General features: G+C 49.5%; 1 protein-coding gene across 1 annotated transcript; it reads left to right on the top strand.

Annotated features, from left to right (window-relative positions):
- Window positions 1–1,499: 1,499 nt before the first annotated feature.
- On the top strand, window positions 1,500–19,060 carry LOC144137766 (uncharacterized). The gene is made up of 2 exons (XM_077669724.1): window positions 1,500–1,656; window positions 17,995–19,060. Exons 1-2 carry the CDS (start codon window positions 1,563–1,565, stop codon window positions 18,990–18,992), a joined length of 1,092 nt encoding a protein of 363 aa, XP_077525850.1. The 5' UTR covers window positions 1,500–1,562; the 3' UTR covers window positions 18,993–19,060.
- The last annotated feature ends 1,707 nt before the right edge of the window (window positions 19,061–20,767 follow it).

Here is a 20,767-nt window from a genome sequence, read left to right as displayed (position 1 = left end):
TTACGTGCAGATACGAACTTCCGTTCACAAGATTTTGATTGATTTGATGGATTGTGGGGTTTGACATGTCTAAGCTACACCAGAGCTATACGAGGTGTGTCGTATTGGAGTGCTCCGGATTAATTCTGACAACTAGGGGTCTTTAACGTGCGCCGAAACTTCGACACACGGGGAGTTTTCGCTTTTACCTTCCAACAAAAAAGCATCCATCGCGGCTGGGAGAGAACCCGAGTCTTTGGGCCTTGCAGCACAACGCATTAGTGCTATTAGCGATGATAGCATTATTAGGTTTTTATGCGTACTGCAGTAACATTAAAATTCTCATCAGGGTACGCCCATTTGAATCACAGGACTAGCTTTTGTCACACACTGATTTTCCGCAGAGTCTATCCTTATACGGAGTCTGGGATTATAAATTATTGCAACCTCAACATTTATCCTGTTTGATAATAGCTGTTCTCATGAAAATTCAGCTTAATGATTTCCGAAGGCTGCAGTACTTTTTTAAAAATTAATGCCGGAGCCGGAATGCCGATTTTTTTAAAAATCGGCATTCCGGCTCCGTGAAGATGGATAACCAGCGATGCCTTTTAGAATACGACATAGAGGTGGCACACAATTTACGTAGAAAATACGAGGAATATTTATCTCTTGAGCGTTGACAGCGCTCATCCCTAAGATAGACACATGCGTAAACATGCAACGCTTTTAGCTACCACCGTTCTTGAAAATGGTGCCTATGAACGATAACCAATCCACTCCAAATGCATATCCAAGTGATGACACGTGTAACCTTAAGGTCCAAATCGTGTTTTGAATGGCGTGCAACTTCGTCGGCGACCGCGTTTTAACAGCACACAAAACAAGACGTCTGTTTTCCAACGCTGCGCTTTTGGTTGCTTTATCAGGCGCATACTACGACGTGAGCGGCAATATGAGTTAGCTTTTGCTGTTGGATTTTTCACTCTCACTTTTTTTTGGAGAGTTTGTGCTCCGACGCGAGCGGCGATATGTGTTTGCTATGGCGATAAGATTTGTTGTAGTAAAACGGCTTTCCCAAATTGCATTTTCCCGGGCGTGCGCTCACGCCATAAAATCCTGGATCCCAGCCCTATAAGCTTCGCTTAAACCTCTGTGGTACTGTACAAATATGACACGTCCAGCTTGGTTCAGAGCAATGTCGGCCCCACCGAATGCGTCAGCAGGTCGAAAAAACTGCGCGGGAGCGTTGTCTCAACTGAGCGATCAATCAACGACAACTGAACTAGTTTTGAAGCTTTTTTAGCAGACGCAAGATGGGCTTCAGAGCGACTTGACAAGGTATCCGGTACATCTTCACAAGATGACGTCCTGAAAGTAAGGCGACGAGGCTTGAGGTGCTCCAACAATAGATTTCATCATGTGCTTCAAAACCTAGAACAATAAACATGGACTTTTTTAGAGCTAGGTAGTTGCACGCGAAGCGCTCTTTCAATGACGCAATGAGGTGGGTTTTGTATATAAAGCTGGCGTTTCGGGCCCCAGCCGAGGTCTCCAGTTGTGGTGCACAGAAAGACACCACGATGGCTCGCTTTTTCGTTGTTTGCGTGCTCACTGTGTCCGTTGCCTACGCGGCCGCACTTGGGCAACAAAAGGTCGAGGAGCTATTCTCAGGAGGTAAGCGAGCTGCTAAAACCGTCGTAGTGCTCCAGTTTATGCTAAAGAGTGAAAATAACCACGCTCCGACGGGCACGGAGATTAATCATTTGCGATCCTGTGAGCGTAATTCACCCGCTTGACGCAGAAACTTTAAATGTTTGATGTCGCAATGTATAAAAAGACGTCCCAATCGTTTATCAATAATATATTTGCAACACATTTTATGCATGATATACATAAATGTTCCTGCAATAGAGCCTTTTTTTCCCTTTACCTTGGTTCCCTTCTAAGTGGTTATTATCTCAATGTGATTACGAGCGTAAAGCAAATCGCTCTATTTCATAGGTATTTATTCGTGTACAAATGCACCATGCAGTACTAGTAGGATTCAGCGTAAAAATATTTTTTAAGTGGTTGTAAAACAGAATTTGGGTTGCAAACTGCATGCATAGCACTCAGACTTCTTCAAAAGCGATTTATGTTCGGGTGTAAGCTTACGGATAAAACAGAGACACTTCGGGAATTGGGCAGTTAAGCGTAATACGTTAGAGCAATGGAAATACCGAAGGAAGGAAGGAAGGAAGGAAGGAAGGAAGGAAGGAAGGAAAGAAGGAAGGAAGGAAGGAAGGGTACTGCCCAGTTGGCTACTTTACTCAGTGGTGTAGGGATACGGAAAATAAAAGGGAAAGAAAGGACCGTGGCACATATTAAAATAGAAAAGAAGAGGAAGAAAATGAGAAAAACACAAGGCGTGGTCATGGAAACTACAAAGGCAGTACAAAGCACGCACTCAAAGCAAGAAAATGCACAAAATTAAAGCGGTGCACTGATAAAATTGGCCAACGAAGGACGCTGCACTGTAGTGATGTCCCTACAATCGTTCAGATACGCCTGTGTCCTTCAAAAAACAAAGTAAGGCATTTGTAGCCTTTTCGGCCTGTGACGGACGCCTAAGACACAGAGTAGTCTGTGCTGTAGAGGGGTGGTCGTCGAGTCGGCGAAGTGTGGTGGAGAGTTGTTGCCTCGGCGTTGTGAATCGGTCACAATGGCGCAGAAGGTGTTCAATGGTCTCTCCGGTGGCGCACACATCACAAACAGGCCTTTTGGCCATACCAATGGTGAAGGAGTAAGCACTGGTGAAGGCAACACCTAGCCACAGGCAGCGACAAAGTAAGGTGACGTACGAGCGTGGTACGTTAATAGGTAGGTGGCGCCGCAAATCGGGGTCGAGCGAGCGAAGACGAGTGTTCGAGAACTCTGGTGTGTTCCACTTGCGAGACTGACTCCGCGGCCAATGCACCGCAGCGACCTTGCTACATCAGTGCGTGCTACAGGAATTCAGGTCAATCTGGCACTTTTGTTGGCGCCATGAGCCGCTCTATCTGCATGTTTGTTTCCAGTAATGCCGCAGTGGCTCGGGAGCCACTGGAAAACAATATCATGCCTATGCCTGATTACTGCGTAAGCACCGGATTTCAGCCACAAGTTGGTCGTATGGGCCGCGGCGGAGGGCAGACTGGATGCACTGAAGAGCGGGCCTCGACTCACAGAGCGCAACCCATTTTTCTGGCGATTCCCGCTGGATGAAATGAAGGGCCTCCCGAATAGCTGTCAATTCAGAAGTGGTCGACGCCATCGAGTTTGGAATCTTAAAATGAATGTCTATAGACTTTTGTGGTATTACAACAGCACCGGCCGAAGTAGACGTGGTTACCGATTTATCCGTGTATACATGGACCCGATCTCTGTAGGCCCCATGTAGAAACAGTAGGGACAGGTGGAAGGTCCGCTTTCTTTTTTATTCCCGGTATGGTTAGGTGCACCTGTGGCTGTAAGAGGCGCCGAAGTTGATACGGGGGTCGTGAAGGAGGTGCATACCTTCATGACAAGATCCACTGTGAGCGGCAACCACCTTACAAAAAGATGACTGTGGTCGTGTTTAAGGCAGGGATGCAAGGGGTGGTGGGGCAACCGAGTGAGTTGCCTAATGTGTGCTCTCAGTGTCTCCACTGTCATGTGGGTTGGGCTCAGGTGATCCCTTGCGATGCAAATTGTTGCCCCAGTTAAGGGGCAAAGCGGGAGACCAAGACATGTCCGAACACTCTGGGCTTGTATGGCCTGAATTGCCTGTAGGTTAGTTTTACACGTGTTTGTTAATACAGGCAGGCTGTAACGTAAAATACAAGGAAAAAAGGCATAATATAGGCGTAACATCGAGTGCATGGAGACATCCCTCGTCTGTCCGGCCAGCAAGTTGAATAGCTGGACCACGGCATTGAGTCTTTTCTTCAGGAATGAAACTTGAGCAGCCCATGATAGACCCCGATACACGATAACTCCCAGAAGCCGGTGACTTTTGATGTAGGGAATAGGGTGTCCATTTAAAGAAATCTTATACTGCGACATTTGTTTTACGGGTAAAAGCAGCTAGTGCACATTTCTCTGGAGATATATCCAGGCCTTGTCGACGCAGGAACAAACATGTGAGTATTGCAGCTTTCTGAAGTCGGGCCCGAATCTGAGGACGTGAAACTCCTGATGACCAAATGCAAATGTCATTAGCATAGATGGAGAGGTGGAAGTTGGTTTGTAATGCGTCAGTAAGTTCTATCAACGTGAGGTTAAAAAATGTAGGGCTCAGTACACTTCCTTGCGGGACGCCACGAGAAGCAAAGTTCCGTGATGTTGGGACATCCGAAGTCTCAACAAAAATATCTTCTGGATAGAAAGCTTTGTATTCATCTAAATGCCCGTCCACCGACTTCCGCATATTGTAGACCGCCCAGAACAGCATCATGTATTACGTTATACTACGTTTCTTTAAGATCGAGATATGAAGCGGCTGACAAACGTTTGAGTGATTTGTTGTGCTGAACCGATGTCACAAGGTCATTTACTTTGTCGATGGATGAACGTCCGCGTCGAAATACAGCATGAAGGTGTAAATTAAGCATAATATACACCTCGTTTGTTCAATGAAACGTGTTACTATCACCCGGCAATGTCGCGACCACAACGAGTTGGGATGCGGATGCGTATTGTAAATTCATCTTCCACGCCGAGCAAGACGGGTATGCATTGTCAAGAGGACAATGTGCTCTTGGAAGGCTAGTAAAGAGCCCGAACCGCGAGTCCCTGAAGTAGAAGGCTTTTTTTAATGGGAGCTATCTGTAGTACCAATGATGCTGGGTATAGTTTCTTGCCCGTATACGGTACGTCGTCACTTGCAGAAATAAGCGGGCGCAATTGCGCGCGCTCAAAAACGCTGCCGCTTCAATTTTAGGGGCGAAGCCCCTTAGGGGCTGGTGCTGTTGGCGTCTCCTGTCGTCGTCGTCGTCGTCGTCGTAATCGTCATCTCGTGTAGTCACGGTACCATGACACTGGTAATTTCGTTTACTCGTCGCGCTAACGTAACGCGTACTGAAAAACAACCCCGCGACACTCGTTTACGCCTCACGCTAGAGAGCTTCGTGCTTCAAAATACGAGACTTTTACAGCAAAGCTGTACACCTCTACGCCCCAATGGTTTAATCTCCGTTGAAAAAAACGCCAGGGGGCCAAGAATAAACTCATACACTGAATGCCTCGCCCCTCCCCAGGTATAGTGGAGATGGCCCGGGATTTTAAAGACGATAGTCTTTCTTGGGCTACTTAAACACAAAAATTTTGGTCGGTTTGTATGTCTGTTTGCCTGTGTATGACTCTATTCAGCCACCCGGCCAAAGCGAAACTAAATCTGCGCAATAGTCTTATATACCCACAGCCAAATCTAAACGTCTAATTCCGGTGGCAATATTCGTACTTAACATCGTTGAACAAAAACAAAACATTGCGCAATTGTGACGCATAAAATCAATACATAAGTGATATTTGCAGTGCTCCTTTATTTAAAAAATTCATAGATGATTGGTTTCTGTGATATTGATACGAGGTAGACCAGTATTTACAAGTGGCCGGTTACAGAAGGCATGGTATAAGAGGGCGCCGCCTAGGCAAGGGACCGAACTACACGCGCGTCCCTGTCAGCGTCTTCTTCCTCTTCCCTCCTTGATAATGATCCCGACCCGCAGCTCATCTCGCGTACTCTTCACAGCGAGCGTAACAAATGTCTCAACAGAACCCTTTCCCGTAGGAGCACCGTCTCGGTGCTGCTCAGGGCAAAACTGTAGGCTGTGAACGGTAGGGCTTTAGACGGACGACATGGATGATGTCAGTCTTCGGAGGGCGGGATGAGTCAGACGCAACGACAGGGGTGATTTCATAGTTCACAGCAGTCACTTGGCGCAGGACACGGTAGGGGCCGCAGTAACGGGCGAGCAGCTTCTCAGAACGCCCTACTTGGCATGCAGAACACCAGAGCAGCACGAGGGATACGGACGCAAAATGGCAGGTGCTGTGGCGTCGATCGTGAAGGGGACTTTTGAGAATCCTGGGTTGACGTAAGCCTGGTGCGCGCTATGCTGCGGACAAAAAGTCAGCCAGGGCAATGGCATCTTGTGCTTTACCAGAAGGCGGCGTGGTTTGTTCGAGTAAGGTGTCCAGGGGCAACACCGGCTCTCGAGGTAAAACGGAGAAAATCCGGCGGTATTATGGCGGGCCGAGTTGTATGAGAATGTAATGAAAGGCAAAGCAATGTCTGAGTCGCGATTGTCATCCGAAACGTACATGAAAAGCATATTCGTTAGAGTGCTGTTAAGCCGCTCCGTAAGAGCGTTGGTCTGCGGATGGTAGGAAGTCGTAAATTTGTGGGTGGTGGCGCAGGAGCAAAGGATGTCGTCGACTACTCGCGACAGGAAGTTTCGTCCACGGTCAGTCGAGGAGCCCCATGATGGAGGATCACTCCGTAAAGGAGAAAATATGTGACATCGATAGCGCAGCTGGTTGGAAGGGCCGGTGTTATTGCATAACGTGTCGCATAATCAGTGACCACTGCGATCAATCCGGCCACAGACTGTGGAAAGGGGTCAAGCAGGTCTAAACCAACGCGGAAAAATGGTTCGACCGGTATGTCCAGTGGCTGAAGAGGGCCGGCGAGCGGCGTCTTTGGTGCTTTCCGACGTTGGCACTTGTCGCATGCACCGACGTAACACGGTGAATAAAGCGGTAAAGCCCTGACCAGAAGAAACGCCGTCAGACACGGTCGTATGTTCTCGAAACTCCTAAATGACCAGCTGTTGTGTGGTCTTGCAGTTGCTCCAGGACGTCCAAACGAAGGTGGTCAGGCACAACAGGGAGCTGCTCGGGACCTTCCAGGCGTGCATTCTTACGATAGAGCACACCGTCGTTGAGTTGGAGGAATTGTACTTATGCGTCCAAAGGGGCGTTACTCAGGCATTCAATGATCTGGCGCAAAAATTCATCCCGGCGCTGCTCTTTACCAAATTGGAAGAAAGAGGAAATCGCCAGAAGGGATGGAAATGCGTCGGAACACGTAGGCTCAGGAGGTTGGAGGGGTGGCCTGACAGACAGTCGGTGTACTGGTGCAGGCGGCCCGATCTGTAGGTGACTGAATAAGAGTACTCCTGTAGGCGGAGAGCCGAACACCCGAGGCGGCTTGTTGGATCTTTCTGTGATGCTAACCGACAGAGTGCGTGATGATCCGTCACAAAGGAAAACGGTCGGCCGTAGGGGTGTGGACGAAATTTGTCCACGGCCCACACAAGAGCGACACCCCCGTTCTGTGATGGAGTAATTTTTTTCCGCTGGCCTAGGCGATCACGCAAATAAAATACTACATCAACAGCAGAAAATTGTCGCCTGCTGTTGCCCGAACCACTATAGCTCCTGGCGGAATCTTGAGAAATCAAACGGCAGCAGTAACGAAAGGTTCCACTAGATAGGTTCCACGTTCTGCTTGGCCCTGAGCGTAGAGCAGGACAACGTGGTTCTATAAACTTTGCAGTACGGTGCCTCGGATCACGCGCGTCCCCACCATACGGCAGTTCTGGCATCGAGGTACCAGGCTTGTAGCCGTAGAACGTGGTAAATTTAAATTGACTTGAGCAAACCTCTAGCGGGTTATCTTGAGACGGACGAGACGGGAGAGGAACCGCATGAGAAGTGAGCGGGAAAAAGAAGGGGGGCTTTTAGATGGCAGGGGCGACAGTCGACTATTTCTTTCGTCGACATTTACAACGATAGGAGCAGATACGCGGCCATTTTTGAAGGCCACATATCTGGCGCTCGCGCTCGCAAACAGGGTTGACGGCGGCATCGGCGGAAACCGGAAGCTCTCGCCCTCTTTCGGGGTGACTCGGGAGCATGCGAGAATTCCCGCGCGTTTCAGCCGCTCTTCCTGCCCGCCTGTTGTGGCCACAACCAAAGTTCCTGGAACCAAGGTAACGTTGGCCACAATTGCCTCGTACTGAACTGGATGTTAGCTGCTTAGGTTTTGATATACAATGACAGGCGATGACGATCTGTTCGCCACACTGTGCGCGATAGTGCTGGTCTGCTTGCTGGAACTGCTGGAACTACGACGCCGCCGCGCGCAACACAACAGGAAATGGCGCGTGTTGGTCCGCCCGTGTTGGAGCTATTGAGGCTTGGAGGGCCAAGCGTGCGCTCCGCTGCCTCAACGGCGAATATCACTGCAGTTCATTTTGGAATTCCTGTCTCTATATTCGTAGTGGGACTTATGGTATAAGCTTGCAGGAAACACCCGTACAGTATCGATGAACCGCTTCCATATATTTGCGAGCCTCATGTTGGCACTGCGCGAAATGCCGACCTGAAAACTCGGCGCGTTTGGCTCCGCTTGGTAGCTCGGTCGGCTCGGGCACTCGGGCAGGGAGCAGGTGAAAGCACTGACGTCGGCGCCCACATGACCCGCAGCGCCTCTGTCTGATTGGCTCGCTCGGGTGCGCTGAAAGGGGCGCACGCGGAGCCTCGCAGAAAAATGCGTTCGCGACCCATTCTTGCGCGGCAGAGAGATGCTGCTGCGAAAGCGCATTTTTCGGCGCGCGACGCCCCGCAAAATGGGCGGCGTTTCGCGCCTTTACTGCCGCAAGTGAGAACGTAACAGGTGCGCAGAAAGCGCTCCGGAAGACAACCTCGTTAGTCTGATCGCCGCTTGTTGTTCCCGTTGGCTGTGCTCACATTTTCTCTGGTTACGAGTGTTAGTCCTAGGTCAGCAATGGCTGCTTTGAGTGCAGCTACGGCTGGTGGCGAGCCATTTCGTGAAAGATTATGCTTATAAATCTTCTGAAAACATAATTTATCGTATTTAAAAAAAAACCTGGGCAGGAGATTGTAGCGTTTGGTTTCGAGCTTTGTGTGTGTGTGTGTGTGTGTGTGTGTGTGTGTGTGTGTGTGTGTGTGTGTGTGTGTGTGTGTGTGTGTGTGTGTGTGTGTGTGTGTGTGTGTGTGTGTGTGTGTGTGTGTGTGTGTGTGTGTGTGTGTGTGTGTGTGTGTGTGTGTGTGTGTGTGTGTGTGTGTGTGTGTGTGTGTGTGTGAAGTCTCCTGGGACGTCGGACGCACATAATGTGCCGACTAAGCATGCTAGAAGCCAGTCTATTTTTTTCCTTGGCGTCTTTCTTCACGCACACTCTAGCACATTTTTTTCCGCTGCCTTTCACGTAATGAGTGTTCGCTAATATGAACGCTGTAGCGTGTGAATTATCCTTGGATCTGCGTCGCAAGGGCCGAAGTTTCTTCATTTTGCCCCAAGAGTACAACCCCTTAAGGTTTCAAAAAAAAAACATCTGGAAGTGGACCCATATCCTTGGGCGAACAGCATTTCCCAGTTGGGAATTTTAGAACCTGAAAATATTTTAGAGACTGTGCAAAAAAAAGAAATATTGCAGAGCTTAGCGCCACTTCCTAACTTTCTCATTCCTAGCGAAAAGGACCTGCCAATGAGGCAGTGTTCGTCAGGTAAACCGCAATATTAAATCTTATACACTCAGCACCAGTTCGACGGAGGTATGCATCAGAAGGCTGAAGCAAAAACAATATGCGTCCTGCACTTCATCTATATTCTAAATTTAAAGGGGCCCTGAAAGGCGTTTTGAGCACACTAAATGAACTAGCGCAATCGTTAGAGTGGGTCGTCAACGTCAGCGGTGCCAAGTATTACTCTTTTACGCGCAGCGGAAAGCTCACACTTTTGTTGCAAACCTTGTCGTCTTTTCTCACCCTTCCCTTTGTGTTTTTTGACGCCGCCATCTTCACATGTCTACGTCACTGATTCCCAGATGTTCGTCATGAGGTAGACATCCTGTTATTGGGTGGCTTTTTCACGCACTTCCGGTAAAGAGATGTGTCATTTGCTCAGCGTAGACACGCCGGCTGATCTGCCAGCGGAGTGCCGAAGTGCTTGTACATTTTACGACTATCCAAACAAGTGTAAACAAACGCTTAACCGTTTGTATTAAATGCAACACGGCCATAGCACGACATGGATATTCTCTTACCTGACTACGTTCCATAAAGAAAGCGTTGAAGCCCCGTGGAACTTCTTTCGTGCAATCGCAGAGAACGCCCTGAGCCGAATGCCCGGGTTTGACGCATACATTTTATTCAACTTCAAAACAATCCAGAGATGCGTTTCAAACGAACACAACGTCACAACATGCGTTGCAAGTCCGAACCGCGATTGACAGACGATCGGTTGCCTCCTCCTGCCCGTCCTAAATTCGGCACTCACATCGCGCGCGGTTTGCGGGGACGAACAGCAAGTCACTTAACTTTGGCACGCAAGCAAAGGAGGCTTTTAGCCAAGCACACTGCACATACCCCATGCGAGGTTGAGTCGAACGTCGCTCGAGAAAGATAATCCAGGCCATGGGAAGCACTATCCACCCGCAGAAGCACAACGTCGCATTTCATCGCGAAACGAACGCGTCCACAACGCACACAGGATCCCCTCCAGTATGTTTGCAATGCCAAACTCATCGCGCACTTTCCAATGGGAGTGAGTGGCACGCCTGCAGTGCCCACATGTCGCGAGGTGGGACCCCAAGCTGAACCGGGATCACGCAACCGTAACTGACATAGAGAGCGGTTTGTGCCTTGTTGCCAAGGCAACCGTTGAGATTGTCAAAGAAAGGGCGCTCGCGCCAGCGCTAGAAAGCGCAGATCAGAGGCGGAGCATGTTTTGCTAACGTTGCCGCTCTCTACCACGCGTCTCCACCCGATTGGGGGAGAGTGGCCAGACTAGAAGGGGAGGGCTTGGTTGGTCGGTACGGGCGCGCGCGCGCGCGCGCGCACACGCCCGCCCGCCCGCCCGCCCGCCCGCCCGCACGCACGCACGCACGCACGCACGCACGCACGCCCGCACGCACGCACGCACGCACGCACGCACGTACGCGCACACACACACACACACACACACACACACACACACACACACACACACACACACACACACACGCATACACACAGCTTCGGTCGCTGGCTTGGATTAGCTGCAAGCTTCGTTCGGACAGTCAGCGGTGTTACGACGATACAGAGCTGCGTGAGGGCGACGTGCTAACCACTCGACGTATTTAAAAACACAGGGGCAAAGAACTTGGTTCATCGGAAGCAAACCACTGTCCACAGAAGAGCGCAACCGTGGGTGGTTGTCGCGCTACTTGCCGCCATGTTGGAAACACAAGCGGCCTCACACGTACGCGCGCTATTTTGCTGAAATAGCGTCCGGTAGACGCAGAAGCGTCTTAACGTAGGGTGCATGCGCAGTGCGAACGATGCAAATAATAGCGCTCGCTAACTGTTTGCGTACGGGTGCGTACGTTATTCTAAAACTCTCTATTACTACCGGTCACAAGATATGGGTGCAGCTTGTCAGAACACGGGTGCACGCCGCTCGAGTGCGGCGCTGGTTTTCTCTGCGCCTTCCCGTTCATCGCCACTGATAAAGCGATGCGATCCGGCGCGTTTTGTGCACTGGTTCTGTATCCGTTTAAAATGTCTTTTTCACATGCACAGGAATTACCACTGCCGCAAAATAAGACCCGGAACCAGAAGGGCCACATCTGAGGCGGCTTGGATACACAGTGCGCGGTGTATCAAAGGGAACGAGCGCACGATCCTCCCAGTGCGGCTGCGAGTTCGCCGCCGATAAAAAGTCGTGTGCCGCCGATAGCAACTGCAGCAACGTACACTGCGAAAGGGCAAGGCCAGGCCACACACATGCGGCCAGGTCTTTTGTTCGCTTTTCTAGCCTTAGAGGGGTCCTGAAATACATTCCGCCGATGCATGGACGTACATGTAACCAAATAAAGCAATGTATTAGCAATCTCCTCCCGCAAGAATTTTTTTAAAGCGATGAGTATTAGCTGAGAAATCGTAGGTCAAAAACCGCGCATTATCGTCGCGCCGCGTTTCCTCCTCCTTTGGATGTTGACGGCGCGCGAGCCTTCCCTCCCATGATGCTGCGCTCTTCAGCGGTGACGTACTTCCGCTATGGCGCTCCTTATACTGCCGTCTGCTACGGGCAAGCTTTGTTGACACCATGAATCCCGTACTCCGCTAAAGGCTGAAAAAGCGAACGAAAAATCTGGCCACATTTGTGCGGCGGCCTGGCCTTGCCCTTTCGCGGTGTACGTTGCACAGTTGCTATCGGCGGCGAACTCGCAGCCGCTCGGGAACGATCGTGCGCTCGGTGCCATTCATGCACCGCACATTGTTTATCCAGAAAGTGCCGTATCAGATGTGGCCCCGCTGGTGCCGGGGCTTATTTTGCGGCGGTGGTAATTCCTGCCTTTGGCATGTGAAAAAGACATTTGAAACCGATACAGAACCCGTGCACAAAACGCTTCAATGATGTGACCAGTTCAGCTTGGGGCGACGCGTGCTGGAGAGCGGCAAAGTTGGCAAAACATGCTCCGGCGCGGCTCTGAGCTGTCTAGCGCTGGAGCCAGCGCCATTTCTTTGAAAAATCTCAAACATCGGTTGCTCAGCAACAAGGCCCAAACCGCTCCAGAAGTCAGTTACGGTTGCGTGATCCCCGTTCAGCTCGGGGCCCCACCTCGCGACATGTGGGCGCTGCAGGCGTACCACTCACTCTCACTAGGAAGGGCGAGATGCGTTTGGCATTACAGGAGGCAATGGTGTGTGTGTTGTGGACGCCTTTGTTTCGCGATGAAATGCGACGTTGTGCTTCTGCGGGTGGATAGTGCTTCCCATGGTCTGGATTATCTTTATCGAGCGACGTACGACTCAACTTCGCATGTGATATGTGCAGTGTGCGTGGCTAAAAGCCATTTCGGCTTGTGCGCCAGAGTTAAGTGACTTGCTGTTCGTCCCCGCAAACCGCGCGCGAGGTGAGTGCCGAATTTACGACGGGCAGGAGGAGGCAACCCATCGTCTGTCAATCGCGGTTCAGACTTGCAACGCATGTTGTGACGTTGTGTTCGTTCGAAACGCATCTGTGGATTGTTTTGAAGTTGAATAAAATGTATGCGTCAAACCCGGGCATTCGGCTCAGGGCGTTCTCTGCGATTGCACGAAAGAAGTGCCAGGAGGCTTCAACGCCTTCTTTATGGGACGTACTTAGGTAAGAGAATATCCATGTCATGTTATGGCCGTGTTGCATTCAATACAAACGGTTAAGCGTTTGTTTACACTTGTTTCGTTTGTCGTAAAATGTCCAAGCACTCCTGCACTCCGCTGGCAGATCAGCCGGTGAGCCGACGCTGAGCAGACGACTCATCTCTTTGCCGGAAGTGCGTGAAAAAGCCGCCCAATAGCAGGATGTCTCGCTCCTGACGAACATCTGGGAATCGATGACGTAGACATGTGAAGATGGCGGCGTCCAAAAACACGAAGGGAAGGGTCAGGAAAAAGCGACAAACTTTGCAACAAAAGTGTGAGCTTTCCGCTGCGCGTAAAAGAGTAATACTTGGCACCGATGACGTTGACGACCCAATTTAACGATTGCGCTAGTTCATTTAGTGTGCTCAAAACGCCTTTCAGGGCCCCTTTAAGCAGAGTGCGGGATCCATGGTGTCAACAAAGATGAAAAAGCCAAAAGAGCTTGCCCGTAGCAGACGGCAGTCTGAGGAGCGCAATAGCGAAAGTACGTCACCGCTGAGGAGCGCAGCATTATGGGAGGGAAGGCTCGCCCGCCGTCAACAGCGAAGAAAAAGTTGAAGGGAGGGGGAAATGCGGCGCGACGATAATGCGCGGGTTTTGGTTCACGATTTCTCAACTAATACTCATCGCTTTAACAAAATTCTTGCGGGAGGCGATTGCTAATACATTGCTTTATTTGGTACATGTACAGGCGGCCACAGAATAAACCGGACCGTGCGAGCGGTGCGCGAAAACTATCGGTGCGACACCTTCCGGTCCAGCGCGTGCTGTCGAGATAGCGGAGGGAGCATGCGTGTCCCTCCCTATAGTTTGTGGATGTAGGTTTCCTTGATTGTGGCTGCAGCACTTCGTTCCTCTCGAATGCTACGCGCGGCGGCGCCTTGACAGGTGCGCCTACCGAGCGGCGTGATGCTTGGCAGCTGCCGGCAGTGTGCGCCATGCGCTGATGCCGCGTAACTGTGCGTTCATCTGATAATGTTTGTTCGGCGCTCTTTTTATCATTTTATTGACTGGAACGCTAACTGACCTTGAAGAAAGACTACGATAAAGATTCCCACGTGACTGAACCAGTGGTAGTCGTTATGCAACGAACACACAGTTGATAGCAAGAACTGAAAACAGCGATGGTTTATTCGCTTCGAAAAAAAAAAACATCGGTGATTGTCCGCGTGGTTCCCCTGATTAATTGTGTGTGAAGTTTCCGTCGTTCTCGATAACTTCAATAATGCGTCGGGAGAGAGACTCGTAAAGCGACTTTATGATTTCGGGACGGGAGTGCAGACGTCCCCATTCATCTTCCACTGCCTGCCACAACTCGTCCGCCGTGCGACCGCAGTCATTTCGTTTAGCGAGATTCATCTTTATAATCCCCCACACATTTTCTATCGGATTTAGGTCTGCCCCGCACGGAGGCCACCGCAGCTGTCGCACCGCGTGGTCCTCAATCGTTGAGCTCACGACTCGTGCTGTGTGGACAGGGCTTCGGTCCTGTTGCAGGATGAAGCACCCGTCCATGAACGGGCCGTCCAGGACGTAGGGGAGCAGACTTGTGGTAATAATGTCACAGTACTGGGAAGCATTCAATGGCCCAGAAATTCTGACGAGGGGTCCCAAGCCGTCCGCACTCATTGCGCCCCATACGCTGACGGAGTACCGCCCAGTTGCAAAGGACGCTTTGGATGTAGCTTGGCTGGTATCTGAAAAATGAATAAAGCGAATCCGTATTCTAAATACAGAAATACATTCAAGAAGGATATCTCCGAGGAGAGATATCCCCGAAGATATTCGGAGGGTATATTAGCTAAATCAATGAAAGAAGACTCGCCGTGTTTGATAGTTCATGTCGATTGAAATTACAGGCACACTTTTTTAGCGGGAGGCTGAACCCCCACTGCCACGTAGGCGAGCAGTATTCTGGATAAAACTGTGCTTCAATTTAATCCACTTTCTATTGCGGGAATTAAAACATGTTCCGTTAGCTGATGTGGGTCACCTGAAGTTTTTCGTAAAAAAAAAAGCGACAAGAAACGCTTCACAAACGGTGCGTATAAAACTACGATTAAAACGTTTCAAATGAATCCAGCTGAATAAAATTTACAGGGACATTGTATATCGCTTGCTCCAAAATATAGGTATTAACAGGCAGTTATGAATTGCTAGACTTCGCAATTACGCTTAGCGTTGCATTCGGGACCCCCCAAGGAATGCTCAGCAATTATCACATTAAACCGTGCTCCCAATTTGACCTCTTGCGCTATAGTGGTTTATGTATCGTCTAGAATGCACATTACCAGCTACGTTTCACAGTTCAGTTTCGTACCTGCAGCTCATCGGACGCCAAACACGCCGCTGTTGACCCCAGCGAGTGGAAAAGTCGATTCGTCTGTGAATATAACTTCCTTCCACTCGTTCGTTGTCCACTGCTCCACCGCCCGGGCGAACTTCAGCCTTTCCAGCCTCTGGCGCTCCCTCAGGTGCGGTTTCTGCGCTGCCACGCAACTCCCGAGTCCCGCCTCCGCAGTCGTCTTCGAATGGTCTCGGAAGAGGCATTCAATGACAGGTCCTGTCGAATTCCTTTTGCAGACAGGAAGGGATCTGCCACAGCGGCTGCGGCAATCAGGAGTTCCTGCTCCTCACTGGTGACTTTAGGCCACCCGCTGCGCTCTGCGTCAATGAGTCTGCCCTGATCATCGCGGTAAGCTTGAATAATGCGGCTTACAGAAGTCCTAGACCTTCCGGTGAGGCGGAAAATTTCCCACTAAGTAGTCCCTTCGATGAAAAGTCGTACGATGTGCCTCCGTTGCTCGATGGGGACGCGGGACGGCATTCTTCACGAATCTGGCCATGCAGAACGAGGTACTTGCTTTATGCGCTTCATAGCTATCACTGCCTAATGGGTGACATGGAAGGAAACGCCTCATTGCTTTTCGATAGCAATTCACTCACAACGCACAATTGTGTATTTCACTATATTCTTCCGGTGCGAATAAACCATCGCTGTTTTCAGTTCTTGCTATCAACTGTGTGTTCGTCGCATAACGACCAGCACTAGTTCAGTCACGTGGTAATCTTTATCGTAGCCTTTCTTCAACGCCATTTTGCGTTCCAGTCAATAAAGCGATAAAAAGAGCGCCGAACAGTTACGCGGCATCAGCGCATGGCGCACGCTGCCGGCTGCTGCCAAGCATCACGCCACTCGGTAGGCGTGCCTGTCAAGGCGCCGCCGCGCGTCGCATTCGAGAGATACGAAATGCTGCTGCCGCAATCAAGAAAACCGACATGCACAAACTGTAGGGAGGGACACGCATGCGCCCTCCACTATCTAGACAGCAGGCGCTGGGCCGGAAGGTGTCGCGCCGACAGTTTTCGCGCACCGCTCGCTTGGTCCGGTTTATTCTGTGGCCGTCTGTACATCCATGCATCGGCGGAAGGTATGTCAGGACCCCTTTAAAGGTCGAAGTTCAACCTATGCACAGAAAAAAGGCACTTTGTGTTATTTCTCTGACATTTGTGAGTGAGTACGAAAGAGCATGCGAAAAGGAAGGTAAGATCCTTAAAATATACTCAAGAAGAAGGTGTTATAAGCATGCATAAGAATGCAACTTGTAATCCTGTCATTTCTAACGTAACAAGGTGTTTCGCAGCTCACGCACGCATCAAATGCGCGCCTAAGTTACCCAGAAATTATCGGAGAACTTTTGAGTTAGTATTAGTACACATTTTCCTGTTCATATGTTTGGAGCTACCTATGTCCTAAAGGTGGAGGTTTTCACCCAAATTATGTTATTTTTTTCTGAATGTGGTACACAATATGGATGCAGAAAACCTCCTAAACTTTGCTCTTACGGCACATCACTTAAAACAACGCCGGAAATCACATGAAAATCTACGGTTCCAGCTTCGAACTGATATTCGTTGTGTTTAAGGGAACACTATACGCGATAAATTACCCTTAATAACACAAACATAAACAAAAGTACAACAACCGAGAAAAAATCGAAATCACTGAAATCGTGCCTGATAGTCTGAAAGGAGGCTTTTTTTTGCCAAGAAAAGGGGGACAACTCTTGCACATGTCTCAGCGCGAATTGCTTACATTGACATCTTAATTTTCCTTGTCAGGCAATTTATTTCCTTTACAAGTTGTGGATAAACAAACAGTGTCAGCATGGGGGCGACCATTTCAACGACGTATGGCAAGGTGTTCAATTATTTTTTCTACACTACTGCAGAGCTCACTTATTTTGGCAAACGAGCCCTGTTTACAGCCAAATTAACGGACCGAGTATACCACGTAATCTGCTAGAATCATGAAGGATGCTTGTATAATCCTTCTGCATATATTGTTCCTTGTAGACGACCTTTTAATGCTGTAAAAAGCCTAAGTACGGAGCAACAAAACTGTGAAACCTTGCACGATGACCAATTTTTTTGGGTTTAGTGAAAATATTTCTTGGGACTATGCTTTTTTCATTGTTTATTTGCGGCGCGGATGATGAGTATACGTAATTTCCCCTTCATGTCTCAGAGACAGTCTTCAGCGAAGGAAGTTTTAGTGACTTTGTTTGGCTGATAATGGTTTAAATAAATAAGCCTGCGTTGAATGAGGCAAGATGGTAATACCTTTTCTTTCAATTTATTTGTGGCTAGGTTTAACTCGCGTAACATACAAATACGTAAAATATGAGCGGAATAAAAATTTATATGTGGTATGACGGTCCAGTCATCTTACGCTTTTTCGGCTATCTACTAAATGAGACGGTAAATCGCAAACTCGCAGAACTTCATTGTTCACCGAATTTTGCGTTTATGTTGCAGGTGGCCGACTGGGAAGCGACGGCCTGAGCAGTGGCAGCGGTAGATTCGGGGGAGGTGGAGCCCTCGGAGGTTTCGACGGTGGTTACGGAGATGGCATGCTCGGCCTCGGGGGAAATAGAGGCCGTATCGGTGCCCTGGGAGGAAGCGGCGGTCCTTCGCGAGGCAGCAGTGGCTACGGAGGAAGCAGCCGCTTCGGCGGTAGCCGTGGCAGCCTCGGGGGAGCCGAGGGTCCCGGCGGTGGCGGCAGCTTCGGACGAAACAGGGGCTTTGGCAGTGGCCCTGGCGGCTTAGGAGGAAGCGGTGGTCTCGGCGGTGGCAGTCTCCTTGGAAGCGGGTCTCTAGGAGGTCCGGATGGAGGATTCGGTAGTACTGGGTATGGCGGGCAAGATGGAAGAAGTGGATATGGCGACATTGGTGGTTTTGGAAGCGGCCGACCAGGAAGCGGTGGTTATGGAGGTAGCCTTGGAGGGCTCAGTGGACCAGGAGCTAGTGGATATGGCAGCAGAAGCCGCGGATACGGTAGTGGAACCGGTGGACGCTCACGTCCATTGGGATCGATGGGTAGCTCATATCCGACTAGTGCACTTGGAGGAATGAGTGAAGGTAGTAATTTCGGACCTGTATCTAATAGGGGTTTCGGAGGAAGCTTGGGTGGAAGCCTCGGTGGAAGCGGTGGTCCTGGCCTTGGAAGTGATGGCCCTTCCAGTGGTTTCGGTGGCCTTAGTGGACGAGGAGGAGGAGCTTTTGGACCAGGTGGTCTAGGTGGCAGCGGTGGTTTTGGGCCTGGTGGTTCCAGTGGCAGCGGCGTCGGAAGGAACTTGGGAAGAGGTTTCGGAAGCCAAGGTGGACGTGGTTCCGGTAGCACTTATGGTTTAGGAGGTGGAATCGGAGGAAGTCCCAGTGGTGGCCCCGGAAGCTTGGGAGGATTAGGCTACGAAAATGGGCTCGACGGGGGCCAGCAACAACAACAAATGGGGCAGCAGTCTATTGCATTTTAAATAACACGTGGAGTATTGAAGGCAATACTGTATTTCTTGTGAATAAATGTGCGTGTTTTAAAAAAATCCATCGTTTCGCTTTTATAACACTACCATTTTGCCCTGCCTAGATGGCTAGTGCATAGAAGGGCCAGCATTACGGGATCGTTTGTCTTTTTGGCGCCGCATTGCTTTATTTATATTAGGTCCCTATTGAAAATGTGGAGTTGATAGAAGCCATCAAATATCAATGTAGTGGATTATGGCAAAAGCATTAATGATGGCACGACGGCAGATGACAGCATGCTGGCACGATACCAAGGTGATGGAGGTCGGCATGTTGGTAGACGTCGGCACATCGGTAGCTGACGGCATGCTGATAATGGTAGCATCGATGCTGGCAGGTTGGGTGACGGCATGACGGCAGATATACGAGAAATTGCACAAAAATGGTGACGACATGAAAAGCAAAGATGCTACGCAATGCTAACTCAAAAGTGATTTCATTTCTTCTGAACAAATTTGTAAAACAACATTTGCAGCGAATAAGTAAGTTTGCGTGACTTGAATTTTGGTCTGTCCATTCGTGCCATGATAATTTTTCTGCTATGCTGCCACAATGCTCTGAAAATTTATGAAGAATTTTATGGTAGTTTGGAGGTGTGTGCTAGGGTGCTTAAAACTATTACACAAAACAAACTTGCTTTTAACTGAATATATTATCGTGAAATATAATATGGTGACTATCTCCGAACAGGGGGGCAGCTGAAAAGAAAAAAAAAACATCGAGCTACACACAAAAGCTTGCAGAATCCAGATCAACTCAATACAAATGTATACGCACATTGCACCCCGGCGACGGTACCTGCAAACTCTGCGAATCACCTCACAGCCAACAAGTCGCTGACCTTGACCATCTTCTCTGGAGATGCCCTGCCTTGAAGGACCAGAGAAACTGCGCACATGCGCTCATTCCTCTTAAAGTCAGGCCACAAACGCTGCAGGAGTGGACCCATCCCGAAGGGTCTACAGAACACAGGAAGATGGTCCTCAACTCTCTTCTCGTATATGTTCGAGAAGCCGCCGTAAAGGATCACTTTTAGTCGGGACACTCACCGCCCCTCCCCCCTTCCCCCATCTCCCCCTCCGGCGATGACAAAAGTAAGGGCACGGAGTGTATATAGGATTAATAAATACATATTACAACAACAACAACAACACATTGCACATGCCTCCTTAAACATTCTGACATGGCGATTCCGATGTGGTCCCTTGCTTCTACCATTCCTCTTCGCCATGAAAATTAAAAATCTGAATAAAAGGAACATTTTCACGAAATTAAGTGGAAACCATCCTGCTGGGACTCCCTTCAGGCCATAGAACAATGCTCTTGACCTGCACTGCTCTAGTAGGCATCGCATTGTGGCAATGCCTTTCATGGGGAAGGATTTTAGTAAGAAGTTTGCTAAGAAATGAACAAGTTCAGTAGGTTGTACTCTACATTTTACTCCTCTGAGAAAATGGGCTTTTGCCTAATTTTACCTGCTTGAGCCTCTTTTTAAGAACATAAATGCAAAATACTTTCACGATTCATTACTTCTACAATTAAGGAGATGCCTTTGCAACTATCGTTGCTAGGCAAAGCTCAAGTGAGCATGCGATATTGTCAGTCGGCAGCACAACTAGCGCGACGTCATGTTCATCACCACAAAAAGTGTTCTATTGATGTGACCAGTGACGCAACGCTTCAGCTGTCTGGCAACCATATTTTAACCTACTGGCTGTTTGCACAGTTT

This window comes from Haemaphysalis longicornis, unplaced genomic scaffold (assembly GCF_048455015.1).
Source record: "Haemaphysalis longicornis isolate Haplotype H1 unplaced genomic scaffold, Haemaphysalis longicornis Haplotype H1 scaffold_5, whole genome shotgun sequence".
In the NCBI taxonomy this organism is placed as follows: domain Eukaryota; kingdom Metazoa; phylum Arthropoda; class Arachnida; order Ixodida; family Ixodidae; genus Haemaphysalis; species Haemaphysalis longicornis.
The sequence above is the reverse complement of the archived record's forward strand: the minus strand, read 5'-3'. Positions and strand labels throughout refer to the sequence as shown.

Coding starts and splice junctions, on each gene's coding strand:
- LOC144137766 (XM_077669724.1), top strand. CDS start 1,563: ATGGCTCGCTTTTTCGTTGTTTGCGTGCTCACTGTGTCCGTTGCCTAC. Junction 1,657..17,994: donor CGAGGAGCTATTCTCAGGAG/GTAAGCGAGCTG, acceptor TTTATGTTGCAG/GTGGCCGACTGGGAAGCGAC.